The 27,376-nt window shown below is 36.2% G+C and overlaps 1 protein-coding gene across 1 annotated transcript in view; it reads right to left on the reverse strand.

Moving 5' to 3' along the window:
• bin3 (bridging integrator 3) overlaps positions 1-27,376 on the reverse strand; it is a 69,341-nt gene that overhangs the window by 41,096 nt on the left and 869 nt on the right. The window contains exons 2-5 of the mRNA XM_058784986.1: positions 12,837-12,885; positions 10,263-10,303; positions 4,289-4,350; positions 794-930 (exon numbers count right to left, since the gene is read on the reverse strand). Coding sequence (XP_058640969.1) covers positions 794-930; positions 4,289-4,350; positions 10,263-10,303; positions 12,837-12,885 — 289 coding nt within the window. The remainder of the gene's footprint in view (positions 1-793; positions 931-4,288; positions 4,351-10,262; positions 10,304-12,836; positions 12,886-27,376) is intronic.

Genomic DNA, 27,376 nt, shown 5'->3' on the forward strand with positions numbered 1-27,376 from the left:
CAGCCAGCTAGCGACGGTGTATGATGACGTAACCGTAACCAAGTAGTGGCTCATTTCATAGGGGTATGTTTTCACCCCTAGCGCTTACCACTCGGTTTCGAGGGACAAGGGCTAAGGGCAAGACGAAGGGGTAGGGGAAGGGGAAGGGGACGGGGTAAGACAGAGAAATGGGATTCACCCTAAGTCTAAGACAACATATTGGCCAAAACAAAATAAACAAAAAAGTACCAAGCGGTCAAGGTTTGAATGATTAGACACTGCAGAGTTAGGTTGCTTAATCAAACACACCTGAACAGCTAATCAAGGTCTTCGGGATTACTTGGAATTTTATGCAGGTGGGTTTGATTAAGATTGATGCTACACTTTGCAGGACAGTGGCAGAGTTGAATAGGTCTGACGTAGAATGAGGCTGGAATGGTATTTGGAGATATTTCACAGCTTTGGTTATTGGTTGGTCAGACTTTGTGCTGTGAGGGCCAATTCAGCACCAGCCTGCCCAAGAAAACAATCTGGAAACACGCCTAAACCCGCAACTGGCATTTCCGGCTCAGGAAGAAAAAATAATTAAATAAAAAATAAAACTGGCAGCGTAACTGAGCACCCACCAGATTTTAAATTGAATACTTCCACTGGGTCATGTGCCAGCCAAGCAACTGCCATTGAGATAATTGGGATTGTTTAGTATTTATAATATTTCAACATAAGTCCATTTCAATTAAATGTAAAATTCATAAGAAGAAGAGATTATGTTTTTATGCATTGGGAAACACTGCAATTTACAACTGAATCTCACCTTCTCCTGATTGAACGCATCCATTCTCTTCATGGCTGTATCCAGAGCAGTCATGGATTCAAGGAAAGCCAGATCCTGCTCACACAACGGATTGCTCAACAAGTCCCCTGAGATCTTCACTGCTGCTTTAGACATCGCTGGAAAACAAACAAAACCAGTTATCATTCAGCCTAAAAACAAAAGAATAGCCAAAACAGCAGAAAAATGTCTGGACAGTCAACTTTTGTCATGTCTGGGACTTCAGTCATCTACAAACAGAATGTATATTGGTTTAAAACAATCAGCAATTATTATCTGCATAGGTGGCAAGTGCTTAAGAGTGCTTACGTAGTGGTTTCAAACATATGGCAAAATAGGACTTGTTTATTTTTACACTAAACCACAAAAGACAGGCGGCAGATGTTGGAATGGTTACTGTTAAAATAAAATAATAAAAATAACGTAAAATAATAAATATTGTAATAAATAAATAAAAATATTAAATATTAAAATAAATAAGTCCATTCATGTGTTAAGGGCCTTTTCATACCTAAAGATAACACAAATAATAATACTAAAAAAAAAAAAAAAAAAAAAAAAAAATAATAATAATAATAATAATAATAAAAACTCCATTCCTGTGACTGTACATAGGACAAGCGGTTTCTATAATGGATATATGAATAATATACAAAAGATAATACTAAAATGAATGATGACAACTACAAAAACAACAATAACAATTAAAATAACTACAATAATAAAAGTAAAATTATATTTACAGCATGAATAATTTTATGAATACATATTTCTCCAATTTAAAATGGAAGACATCCATATCCAGCATAGGGGGCCTGAAATTAAGAAACTTTCCCCTTCTTTCTTGACTTTGCCCCAATTAGCTCAAGTAAATCAAGTCTTTCCTGTGTTTGGGCTGTGGGGTGTAGAGGGGTGGATGTTTTATCTGGCTTCCTGCCTGGTGCGCGTCTGATCTGGATTGACGCTGACGTGCTCATCTGATCAGCATTCTGAATTTAAGCAGCTCTGGCAGGGAAGGCGACGGACTGTAATTGGCGTTGGCACTATTGAGGCATCAGTACACGATCAGAGCTCTTTAGTGAATATTCATCATCTCCGTCAACTCTCTAACGACCCTTTCCAACATGCACGGAACAAACTTGTGAAGCGGCTCTACAAATCTTTGTTCTTTCGCAGTTGTTTTGCCTGGATTTAAAAGATTTCTGACCTGCCAACAGCACAGAAAGCATTTTGATATTCTGAGGCTAAATATTTTGAACTTTTGTTAACTTCTGGTCTATGTCTGTTGATAAAGAATGCATGTTTGACCGCTGATGTGCCTCCACGTGGTGGAGGACTGATGCAGCAACTGCAGCTCAGCTGTGTGGCGCACATGATCACAGCTACATGTGCAGCGCATCTGATTGACACCCAGCAAAATAATCTTCCTCGTCATAGCTAGGCCATGGAAATCCCACAGAAAATTCTATTAGAATTCTGTGGAAAGTGGCATTTACTGGTTGACCCTTGCATAAATATTTTGGCACATTCCATGGAATATTCCAATATCAGTACAGACATTAGAGCCATAATATCACAGAAAATAATTCTGACTCATGTCTGACTAATTCTGAAACATCAAAAGCCACAGGGTTCAAAAGGGGTCATGAAATGCAGTTTCAGATTTTAATATTACGTTTCTCAGGGTTAGTTTATAAAGTGTTTTTGCACCAAAAAGATCCAATACTTGTTAATATGAGCACCTTCCATCTTAATTTTCACTCCCAATTTGAGGGGGTGTTACCTCTTGCAAAGGCTGTAAACGCCCACTGCTGTGATTGGCTAACTTCATCGCACCGTATCCAACCAAGTCAAGTCAACGTTATTTATAAAGTGCTTTTTACGATACAGTTTGGAAAAATAGTTGTGCGTTTTGATACTCGAGATGGCAAGCGCTGTGATAGAGCCACAGATGTTTGATCCCGAGGAAAAAAAGACACTGAAAGCACTCAACCACAATGATTGCAACAGCTTTAACGTGGTAATTGCTTTTGCTTGCTTAATTGCTTAATTTTCAGTATATAGTGCTATTATTACTTGTCGTATTATGAAACATGCTGCATGTACGCAGGTATGTGATTTTATTAGTAACACTCAAACAATGAAACACTTCTTGTCTTAACAGCCTTAAACGCTGGTTTATCACAAACATGCTGTAAGATTAAAAATATAAAAGTACTTTCCTGCATATGCTTGGCACTGCCGTAACTTTCAATAAAATATATTTTTAAAATTACATTCTTTTCATCCACTGACAGAACAACCTCTGAGTTTGACGGTTTTACTTCACATCTTGTGATTGATGGACAGACATGAGTTGTTCAGAACATAGCTCGTTGATTGCATTCGGCGATGATGCATGTTAAGGGGCAAGTTCAGGGGAAATTGTGACGTCACAATTCTCCCCATTTCAAATCCTGGTGTTTCAAAAGAGTAGAAACAAATCATTTTAAAAGTTAGTTTTGAGTTCTGAAACTTACAAGATGTTTTTATTGCAGAATAACATATCAGGTGTAAATATTAACATTTTGACTCTCCATTTCTTGACCATTAGAGAAGTCTGCTTTAAAATAGCATAACAATCACTTCCTGTGTAACTGATAAGGCCAGACAATTTGGCAACTTTCACACAATATGTGCAAAGATACCAGAAAGGGACATGACATAACTGTCTGTAAAGCACCGTTTAAGGGCTGGAATACACTACATGCCCTGATTTTCAGTCTGGAAACTATAGGTGGAAAAAGTCATAAAAGTTGATAGATTTCACAAAAAAATAGACTCTGATTTTTTTGCTTCGGACTATTCATTTATTTATTTATTTTAGCTTCCATCCAGTCAGAGGATATTAAACGTGTTTGGTAGTTTGAATTGATTTTAGAACGCATATTGTTTTCATTTGTCACGTGTTTTCATCTGAGGCGCATGTTTCCGAGTGAGTTTGTTGTGTTTGGAACGACTTGAAAAGTCTGGAAGTGTGTGATCCTCAGTCATTTAGTGTATGATGCACATTTTTTCCTCTGTAATTATTTACAAAGTCAGCAAGGGTATGATGACTAGTGTTTTACAATCTGTTCAGATTTGAAATTGCATCATCCACATAGCAAAGCGTATTTAAATTTTCTGTTAATCAGCATTGGGCAACAAACGCTTTATTAGATGCAGGACATTCCTTTAAAAATGCTGTCAGTGACCCAAAGTGTAGTACTTTCAGCTCTGTAAAAGATTCAGATGTTCATTAATCTTAACTGAATTCAACACATTTCTGTTAATATCAGAGGAAAAAATAAAAAAAGTGATCAATGCAGGTCTAATGTTAATGGAAGCTTATATTGATTTTACCAGTTTACAACAGTATATGGCTTCAATTTGACATTACAGCAGTTATATTTAGCTAAGAGTCAACATTAGCAGAGATGAGAGAGAATCATCACAAACCTAAATCAGCCTCTGTGCTTTTCTTCATGTCTTTGTGCAGCTTCTTTGTCTGTTCTTCCAACCTAAAACAAATAAAAATAAAAAGTGCAATATTAACTCATTTTTTTTTTTCAAATTTAGCAAAAACACCTTCAGTCTGTCAAGTGACAGTAGAGTTTCAAGCCCATTAATGATTCCAAATTACACAACAAAAATTGTAGTTAGTAATGTAATCCATTACATTACACATCTGACTAGTTTTTGAGTATTTTTAGATTACTTTTGACTTAACTCATCACACTGACTTAAATAATCTTGATTGTACCATATTGATATGAAGATTCAAAGAGAAAGGATACATTTTACATTCGTTGTTAACAACATTAAGTGTATTAAACGTCACATTATGTCAAGGTTTCTTAAACTGGGGTTCATCAAGGAACTGCAGTGGGTTTGAGAGTTTAACGAAAAGCTAATAATTAATTAAAACAAAAAAGGTCAAAAACTGATGCAATGTCGAAATGTTGAGAAAACACTTCTTAAAATTGAAACGATTTGCTGGGTGGCCTCTCAATTTTGATTATAGCCACCTGACTAATGTCTGGTCTTTGTGTGAAAGTCCACAAAACTGTAAGGCTTTCTGAATGTACATAAGCACTAGGCTATTTTAGAAGTAAACTTTCAAAGATAAAAAAAATTGAATTAAGGAGTCAGAATCAGTAAATTATTAATAATTTATTGCTATTGTGTGAATAACAGACCTATGTAATCAATAAAAAGTAACTGCAGTCTGATTACAAGTATTTACAAATGTAATATAATCTAATAATTACAAGTACTTATTTTGTGGAATTTGATTTTATAATCCAGACTTCATGTAATCAGTTACTACCCAGCATTGTGTGTATATTGATTGCAAGGGCATCGCTTTGCAGTTGCTAAGATGTAAAAATCCTCAAATCCATCAAATGCTCATATCATATTTAAATAAGAGATAAAACAACCCGAGTTCTTTTACTACGCTCATCTGCGAGTATCCATTCATGTTTCTGTACAACAGTAACATTTCCTGAGAGGCAGAAGAGATCATTCACAGGGTCTTTCACAGTGTTGATCCATTCACACCCGCTGGGGGTGTTAACAACTGCAATTACCGCTCTACTGCATCTGACTCGTGCTCACACAAGTGTGTGTTTGCGGCGCTGATGGGGGAGCTGTTCATTATAATCAATTAGGTGGAAAATTAGACACGGACTGGGGGACTCCCTTGAGGCACCTCACACCGCACTTATCACAGCAATTAAGGAAAACGGAGATCTGGGGAAAATGGTGGTGAAATTGGTAATTTCATTTTTTTTTTTTTTTTTGGCTGTATGACATGAAAGAAGAATAAAAAGGTGGAAAGAAAAGGGTGTGGGAAAGTATATCACTTTTATATCAGGATACCGAAAAAAAAAAAAAACAATTGAAGAGATAAAAAGGAGGAGGAGGAGGTGGGGAATCATGGTTAACTGGCAAGAAATGGAAAGAGAGACTCCTAACAAGATGAGATAAAGGGTCCATTACGGTAGGTGCTAATAGAATAGCATTGGCCCAGCTGCTCCAGATGGCTGTCATGCGAACACGCTAGCAGCACGCCACCTCCTAACATGTGAATGGCATTTAGAGTTAGCGCAGGTTACAAGCCAACACATTAGCACCAAACCCCCACATTCTGACGGAGGAATACGGGGGGCAGGAGGAGGAGAACAGACAATGCTTTGGGGGGCTATGACTATTGGCACAAAGTGTGAATTTTCATGCCAAAATGCACGACGATGATGTTAATAAAGCAATGAGCCGCTCGAGACAAAGTGATTTTACTAGTAAAGAATATTCTTGGAAGTGACCCAGAGGAGTTTAGCTCTTAAAGGGATAGTTCACCTAAAAATGAAAATTCTGTCATTTGTTCACCTTCATGTTCATCTTCAAAACACAAATTAAACTTACGGAAGACATTTTTAATGAAACCTGAGGGATTTCAATTCCTCCATTTAATGTCCAGCAAGTTTCCAATTAAAATTTGATGCTTCAAAAAGCATCATAAAATTTTTGGTTTGGTTTACAAAAACAGTCTGAATGATGTGTTTGTGAATCAACTAATTTATGTGATCGCAGTGGACAGTGTTGGGAGTAACGCATTACAAAGAACGCAAGTTACGTAATCAGATTACTTTTTCCCCCAAGTAACTACTAAAGTAACGCATTACTTTTTAATTCACAAGGAAATATCGGAGTTATTTTCAAATAAGTAATGCCAGTTACTTTTTTCCCCATTTATTGATTGACAGCTCTTCTGTCCCCATGTTGAGAGAAATCGGGAGTAAGATGTTACTGTAGTTCTAGAATAAATGCGAACATGCATTAATTCATCTCATTTGCAAAAAAATAAAATAAAATAAATAAATTTTACTATTTTTTTATTGCTGATGTGTTGAACTTGCTTCTACATTCTATTGTTCAGACGTGAATTTACTTTTCCTTCAGCCTGAGGCTTATTCATTTCACTTTTGGTGTGAAAGGGCTTTTACGTTTGGCAAAATTTTTTTTGAGCTTTTTTATATTAAAAACAAACAAGCAAGCCCTGCCCAGATTTAAAAAGTAACGCAAAAGTAACGTAACATTACTTTCCATAAAAAGTAACCAAGTAATGTAATTAGTTACTTTTTTAAGGGAGTAACGCAATATTGTAATTCATTACTTTTAAAAGTAACTTTCCCCAGCACTGGCAGTTGATGAGAACAAAATGCAAAAAATTAGAAGAAACTGCAAGTTACACGTTGAATTAAACATGAAATTTTAATTAGAAAAATTGTGTTTTCTTGAGAAACATACTCCAATAATCTTTGTTTTATTTACAAGTTCGAAAATGTTTTTTTTGTTTTTTAAATGTATGGCTTTGGAAAACTAAGAAAATAGTGTACATGGTAGAAAATTGTATTATGGACTATTTTATGGCATCTTTATAGCTTTTAGGCCTTTTCACACCAAGAATGATAAATATAACAATAACTACACTGCCATTTAAAAGTTTGGGATCAGTAAGATTTTTTTATGTTTTTTAGAGAAGTTTCATATGCTCATCAAGGCTGTATCTATTTGATCAAAAAAACGTAAAAAAAAAAAAAAAAAACTAATTTTGTGAAATATCATTGCGATTTAAAATAACAGCTTTCTATTTTAATATACTTTAAAATATAATTTTCAGCATCATTACTCCAGCTTCAGTGTCACATGGCCTTTCAGAAATCATTCTAATATGATGATTTATAATCAATTAATGTTTTTTTGGGACCTATGTTACTTTTTTCAGGATTCTTTGATAAATAAAAAAAGTTAAAAAGAACAGCATTTATTCAAAATAGAAATTTTGTTACAATATACACTACTATTCAAAAGTTTGGGGTCAGTATATTTTCTCTTTTTTTTTTTTCCTTTAAAAAAATTTATACTTTTATTAAGCAAGGATGTGTTAAATGTATAAAGAGTGATAGTAAAGACTTTTTATTCATCAAAGAATCAAAGAAAGTAGTATCACAGGTTGCAAAAAAAATATTAAGCAACACAACAGTTTCAACACTGATGATAAATCAGCATATTAGAATGATTTCTGAAGGATCATGTGACACTGAAGACTGGAGTAATGGCTGATGAAAATTCAGTGCTGCGCCACATAAAACTATATTTTAAAGTATATTAAAATAGGAAACCAATATTAGAAATTGCAATAATATTTCACAATATTACGGGGGTTTTTTCTGTATTTTTGATCAAATAAATAAGCCTTGATGAGCATAAGAGATTCCATTAAAAAAACAAAAAAAAAACATAAAAAATCATACTGATCCCAAACTTTTGAACAGCAGTGTATATCAGTGTCCACAGCAAAGCAAGAATAAATTCGGTTTATGTTAAGCGCACTGCTTTAAATGGGGAAAAAAATATTTTGTGAAAGTGATTCAAAGCAATAATTTTGTTACTCTGTGCCATTATCATAATAGTTGTGGTGTGGACTGCTATTCTTTTACATTCAGAATGATTTTTACAACTCTATAATTTTAGTTATTATCTATGGTGTGAATGGACCTTTAGTCTTAATTCATTGCAACTGCATGGAAAACAATAACCAGCTCAATTTACAAAATATCTTCATTTGTGTTCAACAGAAGAAGGAAGGTGATACAGGTTTGGAAGCGCATGAGGGTGAATACATTTTCATTTTAAAATCTACAGTAAATGAATGAATGAATGAATTAATTAATGAATATGGATCATTGTAGTGCACTGATCCATATTCATTCCACCCCCTGCCCCCTTTCTCCAGTACTACGACCACAAAAGAGTTTCACGAAGACAACGGGCATCACATACTCGAGGTGTGTGTGTTGTTGCGTAATCTGTGGTATTCTGATAGCAATCAAACCAAAGGAGCGGCCCTCTCAGACAAGAGTTCAGGCCCCTACATGTCCGTGCCCACACCACAAGCACTTGCGTGTGTGATATATGCCTTTTAACGCTTTGTACCGGGACTCCACCTACACAAGCGAAACTATGGCGACAGAGTTAGGTGAGGTGCTAGAAAGCACATACGTCTCTACAGATAACCTCCGACCTGATACAACAAGATAAGGGATATGACAAGCATGCAAAATAAAACTGTTCGATCCTACTAAATGGCTCCATGCTGGGGTGAATGTAACAAAATAACATGTACAGATCTCACGGTTTAAAAAAAATTCAATAAAATAAATTTAAAAAACTGTATGCAAGAATAAGAGAAAGCAAAGGTGGAAAAATAGCGTGGCAAAATATATCACCTTTACATTCCAGTGCTACTGCAAGCGGGTCATTTCCAGTCCGTAATACTACTTTCTACTATATACACGATTTTATGCGTTTTCCAAATTGGAGTATGTTTTAAAAGAAAATACAGTTTCTGTTAATTCAACATTGTTTAATTCAATGTGTTACTGTTGAATTGTAATTGTTTGTGAAATTTACTAGCAGTTTTTAAGTGAAAATAGTTTCTACACACAAAAATGCATACAAGCACACACAGAGACATTATTTCATGGGAATTTAACATTAAATTCACATTACTGTAATGTTTTTACTTATAATATTCAAAATTGTATTTGTTTATATAAATGTTAATTTTGATTTATTATTACCAGTAAAAAAAATAAATTAAATAAATAAATAAAAATTAAAAGAAACAATTTAATGTTTAAATGATTTTTTTTTACTTTAAATATCAAATTAAATTGTTTAAATTTATATAAATCATTACTTACTTAAATCTTTGCATTTGAATCACATACACACACACACAGTGTATATACACACACACTATTGCATACATTGTATAGTAAATATATGCATTTCTTTTTAATTTTGGGGTGAAATATGACCTAGATATGTTCTTGACAGGTTTTGAGAGATTTACCCATTCACATTAATCAAAACCCAAGGATTACGTGGTCTATACAGTCCTGAGGTGTACTGGCTAGGTAGGTACAGGTCTATGCATGAAAATTCATATGGATTAAAGCTGGAGGCATTTCAGTCAACCTCTCATTTAGAGCTCTGAAAACCATCTGTAACCATGCTTCCATTGTGTCATATACAAGAATCACTTAACTTTTGTCATGACTGGGAAGAAACAAATGATGCATCAGCTTCTCGCCGACAACATCGCAATCCTTTGGAACACCTATACTGGCGCCATGGTTTTGATCAAATCAAAAGGTTTCAAATCCGATGCTGATCTATTTTTAAAATCGATGTACTACTTGGGCTTGCTTTTGTTGGGAAAACAAATATTTGAGTGCTTGCTGTCGTCTTCTGCTGGGCAATTTCAGGCGAGCTAATGATACTCAAAAACATTCAAAGCTCTGTGGGCAACAGAACACATTGAATAAAAATAAAAACAATGACATCGGACACGTCAACTTACTTTTGGAGCTTCTCATATTCCCGCTCAAAGTCCCTTTCAACCTGTGGAGAAATGGAGGAGACATGTAGAGAGATATGAGAAGAATGGATAGAAAGTCTCTTTAAAGAAGTGTGTGGGCAAACTGCTCTAGTTTTCTACAAGCTCTCTTGGGTGTGTAATCATAAAAACAGGATCTACAGGGCCGCAGAACCTAAGAGCGAGTCACAAAACCTAAAGCCAGTAGAGGAAAAAAGCGAGCTGGATATCAGTTTGGGACGTTTTAGCTATTAGGCGAGATCTCTGAAGAACGCCAACGAGATCAAATGGAAAAAAAGAAAAAAAAGAAAAGAAAAGAAAGATTAAGAAAACAGAACAAGCAGAATCTTTCATTTGGAAATCAGCAGTTGCAGGAGGTCCTGTAATTATTGCAGTGGCCTTCTGTTGCCACATTAGCTTGCGTCCATGCCACCCTACCGCTGTGTGTAGGGGGTTAATGATGCCATAATTGCAGCAGTAGGGGTTCCTGTCCTGTGGTTCGGTGGGCAAAGTCTGTAAATAAACAATATTTGGGAAGGCAGGCAGTCGGTACCCCGTTTAGAGCCGTGTGTCCGGCCTGTGGCCTGCCCACTCATGGGTGACCATGGAAGTGTGGTGTAACAGGAAAGGAGGCGAGTTAGGGAACGAGGTGATGAGGGGAAAATAAGGAAAAAAAAAAAAAAGATGTTGATTGACCTCCCCAAAACGAGAAAGAGATCAGGACGCCCACTCACGGACACACAAGAGTACGGTGTCCACAACAGAGAGGCGCTTATGAACTCACAGTTGATCTATTCAAACAATGACTCAATCACAGACCACAGCACTGGAGTCAAATGGACTAGAAAACTAGACATTTGCTGGAGAGAATGTGAGTGGCGTGTGCCTGAGAAAACTCCTCGTGCCGATGCTAGTGTGCTTGGAGGGGTTTTTAGCTTGTTGCTGGTGCTACGTTGCAGCTATTGTAGATGCTTGCATACGGATCAAAGATCACATCCCTCAAGCCTCCGTGAACTTATACTCTCTAGATATAGCAAATATGCACTCTCAGAAATAAAGGTACAAAAGCTGTCACTGGGGCGGTACCTTTTCAAAAGGTACACTTTTGGACCTATTAGGTTCAAATATGTACACTTTAAGTACCAATATGTACCTTTAAGGTACCAAAATGGACCCTTTAGGTACAAACATGTACCTTTTGAAAAGGTACCGCCCCAGTGACAGCTTTTTCAGTACCTTTATTTCTGAGAGCGTGTAAATGCTGTACAACGGTAAAAATCCCATTAATTTTCTCCATAGCGGAATTGATTTTTAACAGTACACTTTCAACCTTTAAAAGACAGACCTATTGTGTTTAACAGCAGATTTCCAGGTGGAAAAACTACATTTCCCATGATCAACATTTTTAGGTCACACTTTATTTTGAGGTCCAATTCCCGCCATTAACTATGACTTTTGCCTCAATAAACTCCTAATTTGATGCTTATTAAAAGTTAGTAAGGTAGTTGTTAAGTTTAGGTATTGGGTAGGGTTAGGGATGCAAAATATTGTCATGCAGAATATATGCTTTATAAGTACTAACAAACAGCCAATACGTTAATAATAGGCATGCTAATAAGCAACTACTTAATAGTGAGAATGGGTCCCTATACTAAAGTGTTACTATCAAAATTATGTAGAAATACAAAACTGGGTGTGTCTTTTGTATTGCTTCAAGGCATTGTAGCTCTTCCCAACATTAAAGCCATTAGCACACAGTCTTGTGCCTTTGTCTTTTTGTCCAATTTTTCAAATATGTTTTTGCTTCAAATCCAAGTTTGTAATTGTAATTGTTTGTAAAAGTTGGCTGACTTGCTTCATGGCTTTTGATTCTTACACAAAGACTTTTTGGTAACACTTCACAATAAGGTTCATTAGTTAACTACATTAGTTAACATTAACTAATAATAAACTGCACTTATACAGCGTTTATTAATCTTTGTTAATGTTAATTTCAACATTTACTAATACATTATTAAAATCTTGTTAACATTAGTTAATGCACTGTGAACTAACATGAACTAACAATGAACATCTGTATTTTTATTAACTAACGTTAGCGAAGATTAGTAAATACAGTAACAAATGTATTGCTCATGGTTAGTTCATGTTAGTTAATACATTAACTAATGTTTAACTAATGAACCTTATTGTAAAGTGTTACCGACTTTTTTAAAATTAAAATGGGAAAACACATCACTCAAATATGCAGTTATATCATTAAAACAACAAATTATATCAATCTTTTTAAAAAGTTTGTTTTTAAATTTATTTTCAATTAAATTATTATTATTATAGTAAATATTGTGTAAAACTGCATTAATATTATTTTATCAATGTTGTGCATATGTTATATAAATTAAACTGTGTTATATCATATCTATCGGCAAGATATTAGCATTATTAAAAATGCTTTAGAGTCTGGTTTGCATTATTTTTGCAATTGCATTTTGAGGCACAGAATTCACACTAATCAGTAAAAATAGAAAAAGGGAGAGAAAAGTCCTGTGGATATCTTACCGTTTTCGAAACAATCTGTTTCCTTGGTTGTCCAATTTTGAAAGGAATCCTAGAAAAAAAAAGAGAGAAATGCATAATTATAAGGTGGATCACATTTAGACAGAAAGAAATTAATTTTATTTAACATTTATAACATTAAGTACAATTTTTATTTTCCAAAGAAGGCTGAATGCTTCATTTAAAGGTCATAGTATTTCATAGAGTTTTGAGGTTCACTATGAAAACCCCAGCAGCTAATCAAATCATCTCATATGGGCCACATAAATCCATCTCAGAAGCTATCAAAGGCGGATGTGCATAATTAGAAGTGGCTGTCGCCGCTGCCACAAGTCTTCCTGTGGTCTGCCGGGGGGAGATCACTACATGTGCACATCTTACACACATGCACTTTCCTGTGGTGTGCTACTGCAAGCGGGCATTCGCTCAGAGCCCTGCAGACTCGGGTCTTCACATACACAAGTGTGCAACACACGACAGCAAATCAATAGCAACCACAGGTCACCTTCAGGAATGAACCCGAATTATGAGTTCACAGTCCTCCACGGATCATAAGAGTGTTTATACTCAGGAATGGCTCCAGTTTGGTAGTGATTCCACTATATATCATGACCAAACGGTTCTGAATTTCTTTAAAGTTACATTTTGTGTTTATTATAGCATATTGCTTGTAGTTCAATAAATAAGTCAAGAACCACAACACAAGAAAACTAACCTTTTTAGTTTTAGACTGATTCTTGTTGACATTTAAAACATTTAGCTCATAAGCAGCGTTGTGGGTAACATTACAAGTAACGTGGAATCAGATTACTTTTTAAGTAAGTAGTAAAATAACGCATTACATTTTAATTTACAAAACAATATCTGAGTTACTTTTTCAAATAAGTAATGTCAGTTACTCTATTTTTCCCATTTATTGACTGACAGCTCTTCTGAATGTTGAGAGAAATCAGGAGTGAGTGCAGAGGTGTTGTGTGCGCTGTGTGAACATGATAGTTACTGTAGTTCTAGATTAAATGTGAACATGCATTTACTCTTCTCACTTGCGCTAAACCAGATTCAGTATTCCTCAATTAATAACAACAGTGAAATGCAAACCTGCAATAAATGTTAAACGACAAAAATATACTTTATGTATTTAATCCCATTTTATTAAACAATGTCTTTGCTGCTGACCTTTGATGATCCAATTCAACCATATGAATAAGTTAAACTTTTTTTTTTATTGCTGAAGAGTGTTGAACTTTCTTCTCGTGTACTATTATTAATGCAATCCAGAATGGCAGCACAGCTGAAAGGTTTGTTTGAGCTGCGCCCTCTACAGACGTGAATTTACATTTCCTTCAGCTGAGGCTTATTCTTTTCATTTCCGGTGTGAATGGGTTTTACATTTACCAAAAATAGAACTTATATATATATATATAGAAAACAAGCCCAGCCCAGAGGAGAAAAAGTAACACAACAGATTGCTTTCCATAAAAAGAAATTAAGTAACACAATTAGTTACTTTTTTTTTTTTTAGTGAGCAATGCAATATTGTAATTCATTGCTTTTAAAAGTAACCTTCCCCAACACTGCTCATATGAATCATGCATTCACGAGTCAAGAAATATAGTCTTAATTATTTTGGCGTGTCCAATCTTTCTCTTTCATCACTTTTAATTCAAACAACCTTGCCAAACAAATTCATCGCCAACTTTTGGGGAATAAAGCAGATGTTAAAGAACGGTTTCCACGATGAATCTCACAAAAATCCTTTGCTTCCATTATTTATTATTATAATTTTTTTACATTTTGGCTATAATTTTATACATTTTCATAGAGTAAAGGTGCAATCACATTGTTTAGCAAATTTCCGTGGGCGAAATTCAGTCAGTTTAGGAATCCACACAATCGAGAATTCCGCATGACGTTGAAAGATTTAACAACGCAGATTTCATAATGAGTTCACTTTGGTCACGCAAAAACCTCCATGTTGACCAACAGCTTGGTTTGAAAATAACTTCTATGTGAGCCGTGCTTCATCGATACGTTACTGACAGTAGACAATGGACAATTTTTCCTCACAAAATTTTGCATGACTACATCTTATATTTTGGGCTTTCATAATTCATTAGGACAGTAAGGGTCAGAGAAGCCTATAAATGAGTTCAGATCTAATAAAGTCAATCTTTTCATGATGTCTGACAATCAATTTTCACTTTTTAGCAGACCTCAACAGATCCTAACACTGACACCCAAGCCCTCTGGGTGTGAAGGTATGTTAACTTTGGACTGCTTTTCTTCCAATTCAACAGATGCAAAAAGAAACTGATACGCCTACAGATCGTCCTTCAGTTAGGTCACAACGGTTGGTTTTGTCTCCTGATAAAATCTCATTCAAAGTTCAACTTGTTTAATTTGATACTTTGTGCCATTCTGTCTCAGTGAAGAACTTCTGGTGAATGGATTTCTGACATTGAATAGAAAACAATCTCTCAAAATCAGGAGACTAGTTCACTTCAAAACTTCTAATGAAACGGTTTAATTTCAAATCACACCAAAGGCCTCAAGCTAATGTAGCAGAGCCGTGGTGCTTCAAATAGTTAAACATACCATGCTGTTCACATGGATGATCAAGGTTCAAGTCCAGCCTGCAACATGACCCAATCTCCAAATATACAGAAATATGTACCTACATATATTTGTACAAAAACATTTTATCATGAAAAAAATAGTAAAATCATTTATGAGTGATGCAATCAAATCATGTCAAAGTTTTGAACCAATTCATGCAAAGCAGAGTTAGTGTAAGGACAAGGCCTTTGAAAAACTTAATTGTCAAGTAAAAAACATTCTAATAATCACAATATTGCTTGATTCACAGCATGAATATCACAGCATGTATATACTGGGAATATTCAATATATCACCCAGCCCTAGACCTTGTATCACCCACAGCCAAATCAGACCAATGGCGATCGTAAACCATAAACAAATAATATTGGTCAATGCTGATCCGATCACATAACTGTGCATTCCTAATTGTGTGGGTTAAAAAAAAGAGCAGGATTGACACACCATTCGACCTGTTTCTTTGGGAATGGCAGGCCTTCCAGTCAAACTTGTTAATGTACTAAAGTCGTGGCACAATGGCATCACGTTCCCATCTACTGTTCTCACAACTTCCCTTAAGTGAAGAGTAGCAATTAACCATTCGGCCCCCTTCTTCTGTGTCTCATGCGTTGTTTAGTAATTACACCTGAGACAGGCTGAGGTAGACCTGAAGAGAGAAAAAAAAAAAAAACGTTTCCACAGATGCCATTGCAGGCACCTCTCTCACGCACACATCTACACACACCATTATTGATGTGACAGAAGTATGGCTGCAGATGATTGATGGACAGCTGGGGATGACAGGAACGCGGCGATGCCGGCTGCGTCAAAGCAAAGGTGTGTGAGCTAATGAGACGGAAAGAGAGGGGTGTGTGTGTGCGCGCGTGTGTGTGTGTGTGTGAGAACTTGGTATAGAGGACAGAAATGAAACTGGAACAGTTGTATGCATGTATGCATTCATATATACACACACATACATATACATATACAGGTGCATCTCAATAAATTAGAATGCCGTGGAAAAGTTCATTTATTTCAGTAATTCAACTCAAATTGTGAAACTCGTGTGTTAAATAAATCCAATGCACACAGAAGTCTTTGGTTCTTTTAATTGTGATGATTTTGGCTCACATTTAACAAAAACCCACAAATTCACTATCTCAACAAATTAGAATACTTCATAAGACCAATAAAAAAAACATTTTTAGTGAATTGTTGGCCTTCTGGAAAGTATGATCATTTACTGTATATGTACTCAATACTTGGTAGGGGCTTCTTTTGCTTTAATTACCGCCTCAATTCGGCGTGGCATGGAGGTGATCAGTTTGTGGCACTGCTGAGGTGGTATGGAAGCCCAGGTTTCTTGGACAGTGGCCTTCAGCTCATCTGCATTTTTTGGTCTCTTGTTTCTCATTTTCCTCTTGACAATACCCCATAGATTCTCTGTGGGGCTCAGGTCTGGTGAGTTTGCTGGCCAGTCAAGCACACCAACACTATGGTCATTTAACCAACTTTTGGTGCTTTTGGCAGTGTGGGCAGGTGCCAAATCCTGCTGGAAAATGAAATCAGCATCTTTAAAAAGCTGGTCAGCAGAAGGAAGCATGAAGTGACTTTGGTTTTCAAAAAACACAATGGACCAACACCAGCAGATGACATTGCACCCCAAATCATCACAGACTATGGAAACTTAACACTGGACTTCAAGCAATTTGGGCTATGAGCTTCGCCACCCTTCTTCCAGACTCTAGGACCTTGATTTCCAAATGAAATACAGAACTTGGACCACTGGAAAACAGTCCAGTTCTTCTTCTCACGCCTCTGACGTTGTCTGTGGTTCAGGAGAGGCTTAACAAGAGGAATACAACAACTGTAGCCAAATTCCTTGACACATCTGTGTGTGGTGGCTCTTGATGCCTTGACCCCAGCCTCAGTCCATTCCTTGTGAAGTTCACCCAAATTCTTGAATCGATTTTGCTTGACAATCCTCATAAGGCTGTGGTTCTCTCGGTTGGTTGTGCATCTTTTTCTTCCACACTTTTTCCTTCCACTCAACTTTGTTAACATGCTTGGATACAGCACTCTGTGAACAGCCAGCTTCTTTGGTAATGAATGTTTGTGGCTTACCCTCCTTGTGAAGGGTGTCAATGATTGTCTTCTGGACAACTGTCAGATCAGCAGTCTTCCCCATGATTGTGTAGCCTAGTGAACCAAACTGAGAGACCCTTTTGAAGGCTCAGGAAACCTTTGCAGGTGTTTAGAGTTGATTAGCTGATTGGAATGTCACCATATTCTAATTTGTTGAGATAGTGAATTGGTGGGTTTTTGTTAAACGTGAGCCAAAATCATCATATATACATACATATATACACACACACACACACACACAAACACAAACTGGACTATTGAAATGCGATGCGAACAAAACTAAATATTTTAATATGTTATAAAATATTAAAATCACATTTTAAAGATAAGACACAGCCCTGCTCCAAAGAACACAAAGTTCACCTTTTGTCATGCTGCTGTTATGCCTAAATCATCATGGAAAACTACAAGTCATCACCCACAGAACTTCCTGAAGTCCTACCGCTGACTCACCCCAAAAACAGTTTACTACTGCCAAAATTACATAAACAGCCATCACTCAGAGCTCGGCAAGCAAAAAAAAAAGAGAAAGTAGACTGAAGTCAATTGTTTCATCTGTGTGATGACGTAGTGAGTTGCAACATCAAGTGATCTGTTGTTTCTACTTTCATGTCGTCAGAAAGGTGAGTTTATCTTCGTAAGCAGGTCACACGTCAGTAAGGATTGCTCAACTAGATTTTCTATATAATTTGACAGAGGAAATCCTTTTAACACTCAGAGAAGATGGATTTTCAATATGAAAAAAAAATTAAAATAAATTGCCAAGGCAATATTTCTAATTTTCATAATAAATAACTAAAACCAATAAATAAAAATAATATATAGAAATATTGGTAACACTTTACAATAAGGTTCATTAGTTAATGCATTAACTAACGAACTAACCATGAGCAATACATTTGTTACTGTATTTACTAATCTTCGCTAACGTTAGTTAATAAAAATACAGATGTTCATTGTTAGTTCACAGTGCATTAACTAATGTTAACAAGATTTTAATAATGTATTAGTAAATGTTGAAATTAACATTAACAAAGATTAATAAACGCTGTATAAGCGCAGTTCATTATTAGTTCATGTTAACTAATGTAGTTAACTAATGAACCTTATTGTGAAGTGTTACCAAAAAGTCTTTGTGTAAGAGTCAAAAGCCATGAAGCAAGTCAGCCAACTTTTACAAACAATTACAAACTTGGATTTGAAGCAAAAACATATTTGAAAAATTGGACAAAAAGACAAAGGCACAAGACTGTGTGCTAATGGCTTTAATGTTGGAAAGAGCTACAATGCCTTGAAGCAATACAAAAGACACACTATCAAGTGTTACACTAAGTGTTACCGAAATATTAAAACAAAATTTTATAAAAATTACAAAAATGCACAACATAAATTACAATAACTTAAATTAAACTGAGTATAGAAAATATAAAAAAACTAAAAAAACTATTAAGTGTCAACAAAAAGTGCAACAATATTAACAAAAAGAATATTAGTACAGAGACAGACACACACACGTTTGTTTTTGTGAAAAGTGGGGACATTCCATAGGCGCAATGGTTTTTATAGTGTACTTACTGTATGTGCTATTGTCCTACACCAACCCTACACCTAAACCTACCCCTTACAGGAGACTGTGCATGTCAACTTTCCCCCAAAAAAACTCATTCTGAGTGATTTATAAGCGTTTTGAAAAGTGGGGACATGGGTCAATGTCCTGAGATGTCACCTTCACCTTGTAATACCTGTCATACCTTTGTCATTATACAATGTCCTGACTTTTCACAAAAACGCGCGCGCGCACACACACACACACACACACGTATGTATAAAACAGTGGTAAAAACATTTTCACAAACAAATCAATACGTTTATTTAGGTACAATAAAAACAATAGGTTTGGGCGCGTTTATGCAAATTACTAACATTGAGTACTCATTTATTTAGAATTAGGGGTGGCACGGTACACAGATGTCACGGTTCGGTACATACCTCGGTTCGGGGGTCACGGTTCGATACAATTTCGGTACAACAGGGAAAAAAAAGAAATCTACTATGCTCAGTTTCTTTTCATTTATTTTGAACAGACAGTAGTGCAAATTACAATTTTTCCCATCTAGATGTGAAATTACTAAATATTACTACATGTTATATATATAAAATCTGTTTTGTTTTCATTGTGAGTGTACACAAATAAAAGCAGACCTTTATACAGTGATTATTAATAAGACAATAAGTGTTTAAAGTTGATTCTGCTGGTATAAGGAAACAGTTGAAGTGATCGCGCCGGAGCGTGCGCACACACACACACACACACACACACACCAGTTCCAGCATTGCTAAATTGACAGAGCAGTTGGTACTTTATCAAAATAAAATACAGTGAGCCAAACATCAGCGCGCGCGCGCCTCTGAGTCACCGCTGGAACGCGACTGAAGTACAAAGCCTATAATTTACATAATAAATAATAGCTTAGCATTCAGATACTTTACATCGCAAATATGGAAATACTATGGAATTTTTGGATTTGTGCCGAATGAGAGAGGTAGGATACACGAGCACAAAGCTCCATTTCGCAAACAGTTGAGTGCGCAAGCCTTTAAAGTATACCCCCTGGTCAGTCTATGTGAGAGACTCATTCGGAATCAGCACATGGTCACTGTCTAGGGGGCTTTGTTTTCAAGTGCGCAACTCATGGCATTCGCTGTTCTTCTGCTGGCGGTTATCAAACAGCGTTGCATTACTGCGGGCGCCCCCTTCTGGATTGGGGGTGAATTGCCTGTATTCGTCGTAAGACCTCATGAACCGAACCGAGACGCCCGTACTGTGACGGTTCGGGACGAATACATGTACCGTGCCACCCCTATTTAGAAAACCACAAAAAACGAAAAAAAAACAAAAACTTTTAACATTAGAGTTAAAAACAAGGTTAAAAAACAAATTAGGAAGAAATTTTCTGTAGAAACCCTTCCTACACAATAAATACAAATCCACACAATTATTTATGAATAAGTTTTTTAATTAAAAACTATGAAAACCATTCATTTCTATCACTTATGTATGCCCACTATCTTAACAATAACATTTATTTTGCATAAAGAAAAAGATGAGTGATTAACTCATTCGTATGGCATAATGTCCCATAAAAATATAGCTTGGAAAATGAAAACACATTGCAAAATTCCTTTAAAGCAAACTCACATAAAGAAAAACATATAGTTCGAAACTTCTTGCATGTCCGTTTCACAGAAAGTTATTATTTGACTTCAGAAGATTATGTAGCATGAGTCATCTAAACTGATTTTATGGGTTTTTTTTAATGGTGCATTTTTTGGAGTTTGACAGCATCTGTTATCATTTACTTTCATTGTATGGAAAAAGAGAAGTACAAATGTGCTGATAAACGTCTTTTGTGTTCCACGAAAGTCAGTCATATGAGCCAGAAAAACAGGGGGAATATATAACGACAGAATTTTCATTTGGTGATGAACTATCCCTTCACAGTCTACTAATCAAGGTTAGCATATTAACACCAGAGCTGTAGGATATAGTTTAAGCAGCCTGCTATAAGTCAGGATGTCAAGGCTTGACAGGATGTCAAGGTTCTGACAGGAAGGAAGAAATTCAGTGGGATGATTTTGTACTGTGGGAATCTGCAGCAAAAGCTCTTCGCATACAAGGCCATTTTTACATGCACCCTTATTTAAGCAAGCGGTCAGGCCATAAGATCCCGATCCCATGCTCTTGAAGAGGTCACGTAAAAAGAAAGAAGGAACAAGCTGGAAATACGCCCTTTTGAAGGTATAATATTAACAGACTTGTTATTGTCTTATTGTTAATGCAGCCAATAAAACAAATTTAAGTGCATTCCTGGACTGTAAAATGCTCCATTATGTAAAAGCAAGCAGGCACTTGTCAAAATGTGTCCTAAATTAATAAATAAAATATTCTATAAATATTATAAAATTTATTTAAATGTATTATTTTTGAAAATATAAGTAAATAAATAAATGCCTTTCTATACATGCTTTTAGCATGAAGCTTTCAAGTAATCTGACATCAGATATATTTAAAGAATTATGGGAAAATACCAGGGGTTTATTGCAGAAACTTCCTGTCTGCGGTACAGGGAGAAAAAAAATATTAAATATTATTTATGGAGATATTGTTCACAATAGTATCCTGTGTGGCATCAGTTCATTTTGGTTTGCAAATTTGTGCATGATATCATTACAGGGACGCTGCTGCTGCTTCTGCTGCTAAATACTGAGTTTATTATGTCAACCAATGGCGCCTTTTGGACATCAAAACAAGACGTAATGAGCGGTAATTAACCTTCCATTTTAATCTGTTAATTACAGTGTTGACCATCCAAACTCAGTGTAGAAACCATGGACATCAGCTGCTGTCTGAAGAGATAACTGTCACATGATGGCCACTGTCAGAGTATTTTTGGCAATGTTTGGAAAATTTAGAAACTGTAATTAAAACGGTGCAACTCAATGCAAGTTTATACAGTTAAAATATACTCTCTAACACTGTGCTACTGACATTGAAATACAGCTATGAGGTGAAAGAAATGACAAACAGAATATACTTGATGCCTAATATGTGGAGCAGAATTCTGGACCATCGAGTTTTCACTGTGGGCGGGATTTCCCAACCCGACAAAGCGAAAGATTTGTGTGCAACACAGTAGTGGCTGGTCAGGAAACTCAAGATTAACATGGAAGGGTGACGCAATTTATGGTGTCATGTCTGGTTATATTGTAAGATCCATTTCGAGCCAAAACAGAGAGCGAACAAGACAAACCTCTGTCACAACAAGTAAAACAGCCTGCAAGACATGCAGCTACTTCAGAACTCAGTTATGAACTGAAGGAAAGTTACAATCAACAAATGCACAACTTCAGAAAATGTAACATAGAAACAGGGCTGTCAAATTCATTTTAAGTCACAGGTCGTGCTGGATTAAACGTCTCCTTGTGGGGGCTGAATATTTATAAAAACTCGGTGTTCCCAATGGAGAGCACATACTCAGAGTCTTCTAGAAGTCAACAACAACTTTATATTGCTTCAGTACTCAATATTGGGTAAAACAATTAGGTAGGGAATATTACCCAAACTGTCGTGCCCTGATTAATATTAATTGTTCAGTTAGGATTCCGACCTATATTTCACGCCAAAATGATTAGAACACTAGTATTTTCAGCAGCTAAAAATGGTTTTAAGTCAGTTGTTTCTATCTTTTGCTGTAGTGTGTCAGTAGGAAATATCCGTTTACATTTCCAAACATTAATTGTAATAATGCAGTGAGATTTTTGTCTGAACACAGCCAGTGCTCCACACAGAGATCTGATCTGATCATCATCCAGTCTGTCTGGAGTGACATGAAGAAACTGAAGAAACTGAGACAGACTAAATAAAGAAGAACTGTGGCAATGTCTCCAAGATGTTTCAAGAAATGTTTTATAGTTTATGCCCCAAATCCCAGATTCATAATTTCATCTGAAAAAGGAAATCGTAGACATTCATGCTCTAGGCCTGACCTATTGGCCAAATGATGTAGCCTTTAGTATTAAAATAAAGCGTTATGTTACTGGTAATTCTGCAGAGATGCTGAAGTCGACTAAATGATTCCTGTTGCTTTCATGTCGATTTAAACAAAATCCTCTCCATTCACAGATACACCGATTAACGAAAAGTGCCCTGTTCTGAAATCCAAGGCTTTACGCTATCAGCATGATCACAGATGCGCTACTGACAGACGCGCGAACAAAGCTTCGTTCAGACTTGTAGCAAAAATTAGGCCGAGAACAGGCAAACTTGACTCATGCTACACAGCAGCCCGAGCGGAGAAGCCAGCTAATGGATGCTCTATCTGTTGAGATGGCAGTTTTACGCCGGGATCTTATCTACAAGGAGTACAGAGACTCGGTTGACGGCAATTGTTGTCACAGCGACCCCAGTGTCAGAGCAACCGCGTCACTCTATCTAGCAAGAGGCCCTGCATGAATGCAGCGGGTCAGCCTGGCTCATAAAGGATCCTTTCACAACCGGCTCATTTGGGCCTTCACCCCAACACTAAGCGTACTGGAGTGGAAGCATCTTCTGCCGGCCGCTGACCTTTCAGTAGGGCCTTGTGACGCTGATTCAATTTCCGAAGTCGAACCTCTGACAATGCAAATGGTAGAATGTTTAATATGTCAAAAGGAAAAGCCATAAAAGCAGTCCCCCTCTCTGCTTTGGATCGGACAAAGAATGACGTTTTGACATTCTGTGATGTTAAAAAAGCTGAATCGTTTCAGCCAGAGTGGCCAGAGAATTGTGACATTATCTCATTTTTGCATGTAGCAGATCGCTCTAGTGTGGTCACAAAGCCATGAGCCAAAACAAATGCATGTCTGTTCATCTTCACCTCGGTTTGCAAGTTCATTCACATTATGTCGATCGTTCAGTCTGAAAACCGTGACCTTAACAAGCCAAGTCTGCTTTGCTGCAAGCAGCGCAATTAAGTTATGAATGCTTAAAGTTAGTCAGCATGCAATCACCCTATTTATTTCTTGTATTCAGTGTTTCTGCAGGTTTTAAAAAGGTATATTTAAGACTTTTTAATGCATAATATGAATGGAACACAATACGTCAATAATATGATCTTTAAAGGTAAATGTCTTGTAGCAACGCTTCAAAGTTTGAAAACTCATCTTCCATCGGATCTCAATTACTTTTTAATTTAAAAAATAAATAAATAAAAAAAAATAATAATATATATATATATAAGGCTTATAACTCTGCTTCCAACTAGGGGTCGACCGATTATCGGCCTTGCCGATATTAAGCATTTTTATGATTATCGGTATCGGTCATTTTTAAAACCGATGTGCCGATAAAATTATTTAATTTTGAAACGCGCTATTTGGCTCTGATGCAGCCTGTCAGAACTCACCACTCTGTGGCCTCGAGCAGTCTCCGCCCACCGCGCATCTGATTTGTTGGGAGTCACGAGTCAGACCAATCAATGTGGAAGACTAAAGCACTCTCACACTGAAAGCGCTTGCTACAGTTTCAGTGATCATCACGCATCAGGTGTCTCTCAAAGGCAGCAGCAGACGTTGCTCAAGTTGCAATGAATCACAATCCACTACACTGAAGTTGCAAAACACCTCAACATTATCTATTTATGGTTTCCGCGATGGGGAAAACGCAGATGGAATCGCGGAATCCAGTCGTATAAAGGGAATTTACTGTATAACGCGGAGTCACAGAGTTCGTCAAAGTTTGGATGAACTAATCAAAAGTAGGTCAGTACACTTAAATCGACTCGCGCTATGGACTAGTATCTGTAAATATTAAGCTGCAAAAAGACTTATTTAAATATGAATTCTGTATGTTCTGCTGTCTCTGTATATGTGAATGGCACAGACACGCGGTTTTGATTACACACACACACACACACACTGAAGTGCGCGACGCTCGCGGTGTTTTCAGCATCTGCCGTCTCACTAAATGAGGACATAAATACATGACCAACATTACCAGAACTGCTCTGAGAGTTGCTTCATGAGCATTTGACCGTTTCATTTGAGTAAAACGATCGTCATATCACATACATAGGCTATACAGAAACTTAAGAGGTCCTCATGGCAACCCGTCAAAAAAAACGTTCGGTTTATCTAGTACTACTACTACTACTACAACAACAACTTTTGTTTAAAAGAATAATCACACAATACGCTATTTATTCCATGTTTTAATTTGAATGGTAAACCCATTTGTTTGCCAAAAAATTGAGTTTAACTCTCATTTGATTAAAAGATAACTGAAATTAATGTGTTATGGCTTCATTTGCACTGCACTGTAAATTAAAAGTAATCGAAATTACTGTCACATAGGCCAAGATTAAGATACTGTCACACAGGCCAAGATTATGACGACATAAATTGTGACATTTCAATAGGCTATTGAACCAAGTGTGCCTATAACAGGCTATTAGTGTTATAGTTTAATTAAAATAGTTGCAGTCTTCTTCACAACTTCTACAATGGAGCTATGAAGACAATTAAATTATTTACACTTATATTATAATTATGAGAGGTTATGCTATTCCACATACATTTCTAACATGTAAATTATTGAAGCCAAATACTTACATTTCCCCAAGCTGTTTAGCTGTAGTACAGTATTCATAGGCTTAATCATGAAGCGTGCAGTGGCCCCACTTTTAACTCTCTTTATATTACCCTTATTGTAGATGGATGCATGGAGGATGACAAGAGTAAGAAGTGCAATCAACACCAGGAAGGCAGTTTTGTCAGAGCCCTTGTTATTCTTAATTTTGACATTAATTTTCATTTTTACATTAGACATAATATATCGGTTAAAAATATCGGTTATCGGTCCACTTGGTCTGTAATAATCGGTATCGGCATCGGCCCTGAAAAACACATTTTGGTCGACCCCTACTTCCAACCACTGGAATATGGAAATAATCATAACTTTTACTACAAAAAACTGATGTTTGCTTTCCAGAGCAAATGTCCAAAGATTCTTAAATCAAGATACATTAACTTGAGAATCAAAATGTCATCAGAAGTACTCTTGCTTTCTGAGAAATTGATCAAAATGAAGTGAGTTAATGATTAAAAGAGAACAAATACCAGCTAATGGACTCAAAAGTAAACAACTTTTAATACTGCATTGACAGATAAACTCACTTAATTTTGTTCATTTTCTCAGAAAGCAAGAGACTTGTGCATCTCAATTGACGTATTTTGATTTAGGGATATTTGTACTGGAAAACAAGATAAAAATGCTGGGACAACATTGACTTTTTTGTAATGCATGCAACATTTAATGCTATAACTTTTGGAATTTAAGACTTTCTGGTCTGATTTAATACCTTTTTAGGCCTTAATTTGTAGAAGGGAATATTGAGAAACTTTTTAAGACCCGCAGAAACTAATCATCTATGCATAGAGTACATTTCTTTCTTTTTTTTACCTTTTCAATCAAAATACCTTGATTTTCTCTCTGGTGACTGGGTTTAAGGAGACTAAATGACTGGAGAAGTCCAGTCATCCAATCATTTTGCCTCCTTAAACCCAGTCTCCTTCTTACAATCATATACCTCCATCCAATCAGCAACCAATGAGAACCAAGTCCCCACTAGATGCCTTATATTTTTTTCTTTTTTGATAATCTGCTTCACCCAGATGTACATCAATACAGAAAAAAAGGTTTGTCACTAGTTACATTTCGACTTTTATATGTATCCACGTAATTCTGAATGCTAGCTTTCAAATGTTACAATAGAGGCCACAACGATTACAATACAGCACTATGAATCGCATGATGAACATATAAGATCAACCAAACTTAAAAACTGCAAATCATCACAAATTCACTTTGTGCATTTGTTAAAGCACCATGGCAAATTATTATGTTATCTACAAACAAATCTGCCAAACCTTTGTAGTTTAATGGCAATGTCTTTCCCAAGTTCTCTTACATCTTGATGAAAGCAAAACAAACTGACAGGGCAAAACTACACAAGTCGACAGTGGTCCATTGTGTTCAACCTAAAACAAATGCTTACAAGACTCTAGTTTCCTGGAATCCAGTGAAAGACAGACTCAGAGACCGATGAAGGGAACTACACTTAAAAATAGGTTGTTCAATGGTTCTCTGAAAACCCCTCTGCAAAGAACCCTCTTGTTATCTAGAGTCATAGGGATTCTTGAGCTGCTACTGTATATAGCAAGTTCTTTGGATTCAAAGTTTGTGATGTTACATTATAGGTTCCTCA

The sequence above is a fragment of the Onychostoma macrolepis genome, chromosome 08, assembly GCF_012432095.1.
Source record: "Onychostoma macrolepis isolate SWU-2019 chromosome 08, ASM1243209v1, whole genome shotgun sequence".
Taxonomy (NCBI): Eukaryota; Metazoa; Chordata; class Actinopteri; order Cypriniformes; family Cyprinidae; genus Onychostoma; species Onychostoma macrolepis.